Consider the following 6,770-nt stretch of genomic DNA (forward strand, 5'->3'; position numbering starts at 1 on the left):
ACTGTACACACACATAAAAGCGGCCAGGCTGATTGGCTTGTGAGCTATTTTCAGGTATAACTAATTAATATTCCCTCAAAGGAATCGCATCCCCCAGCAGACGCTGTTGTTTCCAGTCTTATGCGATCGTGTCACGATTGGTCTTTTTGGCAATTTCAGCTCTGTCCTTATGTCTTAAGAATGCAGAACTATAACCCCAAATCATCAGACATCTGAGAGTTTTGTCCTAGTATGTCATGTGTTTTATAGAAATAAATTTTGATTATTTTAAATAATAATAAATTATTTTTATTTATTTATTTATTTATTTTGGAAGTTCATGCTGCCCTTTATGTATACTAAGGTATTCTGTCTCTCTTCAAAAAAGTGGTTCCTCGAGGGTTCTTCAGTAAAAGCATTTGGTTAATATAAAACCATAAGTTATTTCATTCAAGTTATTTAAATAGTGGGGTCTGGGGTTCAATGTATATTTATATTTCCCATATAGAAGCACTATGTAGTTCTAAAATTCCAGACTGTAGTCCATCTGTTCCTCTGCATACTTCGTTAACCTCCTTTCACCCTGTTCTTCAGAGGCCAGGACCCCACAGGACTGACCACCACAGAGCAGGTAGTATTATTTGGGTGGTGGGTCATTCTCAGCACTGCAGTGACACTGTCATGATGGTGGTGGTGTATTAGTAGATTGTGTTACGCTGGTATGAGTGAATCAGACACAGCAGTGCTGCTGGAGTTTTTAAACACCCTAGTGTCACTGCTGGACTGCTGAGAATAGTCCACCAACCAGAAATATCCAGCCTGTGGGCTGCATGCTGTGACCACTGAGTAACGACTAGAGAATGACCAACACAAACTATGCAGCAATACATGAGATGATCAGCAGCGTATTGCCCCTGACTACATTGCGGATACATGGCAGTGAGTGCAGTAGACAATAAATACACAACAGAGCTATGGCATCAAATATAATAGATCTATAAAGATGTAGTTTGATGAGCTTGGTGTGGAGGAACACCTGAGGCCTGCGCAAAGCCCTGACTGAAAAGTGAAATGGTATTTTCAAGCCGTCCAACACCAGATACACTCCAAAGAGTGGAGGCTGTTAAAACGGCAAAGGATGGCAAACTCCATGGTTTTGGAAGGGGACCTCCAATAAGCTCATATAGATGTGCTAATCAAGTGTTCACAGTTTTTAGATTATGCACAGAAGGGCTGCACAATGTATTCAGCATCGTCATTGCAATGTGGGCATGCCAACACTCACATCGTGCAGGACGTTCAATGCATGTAAGGCTTTTTGTTGCTGCTTGATGCAAAAAGGAAAGAAAAAAAACACACTTGACGTATTAAATCATCCAGTATCATTCATTTTATTCCAATTATTAAGATCATAATATGATGAATGATTGACTTCTGGTGAAATCTGGTGAAAATTTCAGATTTTTAATATCACAATATATCCAGTATGTTGCAGAAATAAAATCTATTGCAATGTCAGTTTTTTCCAATATCATGCAGCCCTAATGCATAGCATATTGCCCTGGTAATAAAGGTATTGCTTCAGATCTGATTCAAAAGAATACTTTTTTTTTTCTTCACCCACATTCCTGCTGATAGTTTCTCTTTATTGGGAAATAAGCTGAATTACAGCAGTTTGAGGTATACACCATGGTGCATAAAACGCTGTTCAGCTTTGAAAGGTTTAATTATAAAGATTGACACATTTTCCCTTTTCAAGGATCCCTTGATATCAGCCTCAGAATTTTATGTCTTTCTAACTTACAAAATAAGACCTGTTACTTTTCAGATGTTTCTATGGAGGTTTGAGCCACTCTGCTGTGGAATGGTTTTGCTAACCAGGTTCTGGGTGAAATTGACGATAAAAAAAAAAAAAAAAAAAAAAGAAAAAAAAAAAAAACTTTTAATCGGTGCTCTGCAACTCCGCGCTCCTCTGCCTCCCCAAAACGTCTGACGCTTTGCATAACTGTTATGAATCTAACGAGTTCAAAAGGAGCGGTTAACAGCAGCTTCAAAGTTGAAATAAAGCGCTGATAAAAAGCTGAGGAAATAAGCATCAGGGCGTATGAAGTAGAAAATCCAAAGTGATTTCTTTACTTATGATTTCATTTACTGTCATATTAAAGCAAATGTCTGAGAGTGAAGTCCTGGCTCTTTGAACTGCTCTTCTGTTGAAATCTCTCTCTCTCTCTCTCTCTCTCTCTCTCTCTCTTTCTCTTTCTCATATATATACATATATCCATTGTTCTGTATATTTACTTCAGCTTTGTCCTTTCTTCCATTTGCTTTTTTTTCTGTTCTGCAGATCCACATCATTGACTTTGATGATGAGAACAATATCATTAATAAGAATGTGCTTCTGCATCACGCTGGTGAGATATGGCACATCAGTGCCAGTCCCGCTGACAAAGGAGTGCTGACCACGTGCTATAACAAGAGTGAGTCCTTCCCTGTCCTCTTCTATCTCTCTTCTGTTGTGTTTTTGTCACTGTTTCTTCTACATCCACCCATAGCAGTGCCTCTGTTAGGTGAAAAAAAGGTCTGCAGAGTAGAGTGAAGATATATACATATATTACACTGAAATCCATAATCTTTCAATATGATGTTAAAATGTTACCATGTTCACCATTAGAAACCTGCCCTTCATGTCCAAAGAAAGCCTTTTCTAACTGTTCTGTGATGCCCCTCTCACTCATGCACTTTCAACCAAGGTATTACTTATTACAGGGTGGTTAAGTGTGAATGTATTGAGTCCTACAAATACCTAGTACAATACCTCAGTAGCAGCTGGGAATGCTGATGTGTGAGTTGTATGGTGAGGCCTGTATTACACCCAGCAAAGTGGACCATCTGTAAGCTTTCTGCCGATTTTCATCTAGGCTTTGTTCAGGATGTTTCAAAAAAATGTTTTTCGTATTGTGAGCTAGACGTATTTGTATGATTTGGATCATTGTCTTGATGCTCAACCCAACTGTGCTTGAGCTTCAGCTCACAATCAGATTCTCAGATCTCTTATACAGAGCAGAATGCATACTCCTGTCAATATTAGCAAGCCATCCAGGTCCTGATGCACTATGTGACAAAACTGTTGAGACACCTGCTTTTTCATTGTTTCTTCCAAAATCAGGGGTATTAAAAGAAAGATTTTGTTGGAGTAACTCTCTTCACTGTCCAGAGAAGGCCTACTACTATAGTATAGAGCATATTATTTATTATTTTAACTGGATTATTTTTTTTTCTGATGATATTTTTTGTCTACACTGTGTTAGTCAGTAAAGCTATAATTTTACTCACATTCACTTGTATGCTTTATGTTTGGCTTCATGTTTATTAGTAAGAAACAATCTTAGGCAGATGAAATATGTGATTCAGTGTAGTGCAGCACTGTGGCCACCAGGCTTATTTAGAGACCGATTTCAGTTTGCATGTAAAATCACTGCCATCAGAACAAACATGAGAATGGGAGTGTATCTGTGCCTTCTCTAAAGCAGAGCAGGAGTCCACTCTCAGTCTCTCCGATTCGTGTTCCACCAGCGGCAGTGGTAATGGAACATGTCACATTTTGGCACTCCCAGCTCCGTGCTCTTGCCACAAGGCAATTAAAAAATTAAACGAACACGAAGAAACGATTGGAAGGGAAAAATGTAATTAAATCCTGAGTTTATATGACTGGCGCCTGTGGCCTTGACTGGTTTATGACAATCTGAATAATAGGGAGCGTCTCTCTTTCTGAAAAGAGCGAGTGAAAACAGAGATTTGAGGGTTTTTTTTTTTTCTCCCTCTCTCTCACTTCCCTCCCCATCTCGATTGTAATGAGGCCGATGCACAAGATGTCATAGCAGAGTTCAAAAGAAGAATGTAATTACCGTGACATTCAATCTAATGGAGCAGCCTGAGTCAAAAGCGGAGCGAGGGGAGCGGCTGTGGCCTCACGTCACCCCCACCACTCCCTCAGCCACGCTCGCTCTCCGCTATCTGATCTGAGAACAGCTCAGGCCCTGCCTTCCCACTCTCAGTGGAACGCACTTCGTTAGCAGCTGCTTTAGAATAATGAAGGATGAAGAATAGCAGTAATTCTCCAGCAGCAGTCATCATGTTAGCAGTTCGGTGGGACAGCAGCAAAGAAGCAGAGCGTGTAATTAAGGGTGGGCAATACGTGTCCTGATATGCAGCTTTTCCGAGGTTTGCAAACAAGTTGGAACAGACTAAATGCACCAGCAACCCATCAGTGCCATACTTAAACAATACTTTTTGGGGGTTTTATTATTTTATTTATTTATTTTTTAAAATTTGAACTGTTTTTTTTTTCTTTATACAGAGTGGGTTCATGCACTATTTACCAGCCGTGATAAACTTGCTTGAGTCAGAATTGCTTAAAATGATGGTAATGGTGAAGCATCTACATTTATGGCATTTGTGTGATGCTCTTCCAGAGCAATTTACTCTTGAATCCTGTAAGGCTGTGTAGTGTTAGGAGTCTTGCCCAAGCTCTCTCATTGGTGTAGTGTGGTGTGCTTCCCAGCCTGGGAGTTGACCCCTATTCTGCCACAGAACAGTGTTCAGTGGCCGTAGAAGGGACACCGCAGTCCATTATTACACAAAATTTGTACAAATACTTACTCAGCCTGGTATATGAGGGACTTTTTTACTGTAGTCCACTCAAGAACACCAGCCCCCCCCCCCCCAAAAAAAAAAAAAAAAAAAGTCAGTCAAACCTCACTAGATTAAACTAAAGAAATCGGAGTAATCTGAGTAATTGGTGGTTATCCAGAGTCATTATGAGTGGTTTGTTCTAAAATGGTACCTTGTGGAGAAACACTTTACAGTGGTGGTGATGGGAACCAGAGGTTGGTTCAAAACTCTCAACTATCAAAGCTGCTCAGCTCCTAACCAACACAAGGGACCACATCAGCCCAGTGCTTACCTCTCTTCATTGGTTGCCAGTCTAATTTAGAATTGGTTTTAAAGTACAAAGTGGTGGGTACATTTGTGATTTGTTAGTTTCCCATATAAACACTAGGTCACTGTCACCCTCTGATGAAGTCCAATCAAATGTCTTCGCATAGGGTTTTTTTTACAACTGGCGTTGTCACCAAGCAGCTTTACAGAATCAGTAATCAGTGAGAGGACAGGAGATTAACAAGACCTCTAGTGAGCAAAACAAAAGACAACAATGGCAAACAAGAAACCTTGGGAGGAACTAAGGGGGACCCATGCTCCTCTGGTCTGAATTTCTTGTTGTTCCTAGAACGACACTGAAGTGAAAGGGAGGCTGTGCTTTTGCAGTGTGGAACAGCCGTCCTCTCAGTATCAGGCTTTCTGAGTCTGCAGCTTCTTTTAAGAAATGCTTGAAGACTTACTTTTATTCTCTAGCTTTTGAGTTGTGATCATAGATGACATGCTTCACTGCGTTTGTGTGGGTCTTATATCTTTTGATTCTTTTATTATTTATGTTTTATTATTTTATTGTGAAGCACTTGTAGAATGGCCTTATAAAAGAGCTATATTAATAACATCTACTTGCTTATAACAGATATAATCATTTTACATATTACATATCATTACTTATTCAAATAGATTATGTAATGATAGTATATATTATTGCAAAGCTATTTACAAGACCATTTTTTTACCATTCTCACTAAACCCTGTAAATCCTGTGGATATTTAATATATTTATTTTACATTTGTTTACTATTTATTCACTTTGCATTTATAGTGATGTTTGACTGTAGTTGTCTTAAAGATGTTTACATATTTAGGTGACAGATTAACATTGAATTCAGTTCAGTTAGTCTGCATATGTTTAACTTTCTGTGATGCAGCTTTTAGAGGTAATAAACTCTTCAGACATCTTCACTATGCATAATTCTGCTAGGACTTAATGAAGTAATTAGGCAGGATTTCTGATGAATTGGTGAAATCCTCCTTAATAAAGAAGAACAAGGATGGCATAAATGGTAAAGAATAAGTGAATAAACTGAGATAATGGTGTAACAGACTGACTTTCAGATACTTGTTACTTTGCAGTTTATATAGTTATAAATAAAACCCCTTTTAGACATGCCTGTTAACCCAGAACCCTTCTGGACATTACCCAGGGCAGCTTAATGTGTGGATGCAAATATCAAAGACAGTCGCATTAGACTTCATTTTGCCAGCCCCCCGGTACAAAGTCCAGAAAAAGGCAGAGTGAGCCCATGTGTGAACAGAGCAGGAGAATTTCTGGAGAATTCACAGTGAGTTATGCTGTGCCTCCTGAAAGTGTTACAAAGGCTGTGCCCCTTGCCTTAACCACGCAGAACATTTCCTGTAGTGAGAACGCATGTGACATGGGAAATCTCTGGATGGATGTGTGAAAGGGCTACTCTGATTAATGTCCAGGATAATTCTCTGGACTTTTCTTTTCTGGACATCATATGTGAAAATGTCCTATTTGTGGGAAATACATGCAGTTGTCCTGACTGCAGATAAGGGCATAATTTAGTAGCATTCAATACCAGAAACATGCCATTTTGCCCACTCTGATATACAGCACCAAAAATGTAGCATGCATATCCAGTAAGTATCAGTAAGTAACAGCCCCAGTGGTCAATATGTGCTACGTTTTAGTTAAACCTGGTTAAAATGACAATCTGCCAAGTGCTGTAGTATCACCTGGCTGTATAGTTCAACAATACTGGCTGTTATTAAGTGTTTTTATTGATTATTAATTATGTATGTAATTGAAGAGACTTTTTTGATTACATTTT

General features: G+C 39.1%; 1 protein-coding gene across 1 annotated transcript in view; it reads left to right on the forward strand.

Moving 5' to 3' along the window:
* eipr1 (EARP complex and GARP complex interacting protein 1) overlaps positions 1–6,770 on the forward strand; it is a 55,782-nt gene that overhangs the window by 6,497 nt on the left and 42,515 nt on the right. The window contains exon 3 of the mRNA XM_072689136.1: positions 2,324–2,456. Within this exon, the coding sequence (XP_072545237.1) occupies positions 2,324–2,456 (133 nt within the window). The remainder of the gene's footprint in view (positions 1–2,323; positions 2,457–6,770) is intronic.

Source organism: Salminus brasiliensis, chromosome 10 (genome assembly GCF_030463535.1).
Source record: "Salminus brasiliensis chromosome 10, fSalBra1.hap2, whole genome shotgun sequence".
Taxonomy (NCBI): Eukaryota; Metazoa; Chordata; class Actinopteri; order Characiformes; family Bryconidae; genus Salminus; species Salminus brasiliensis.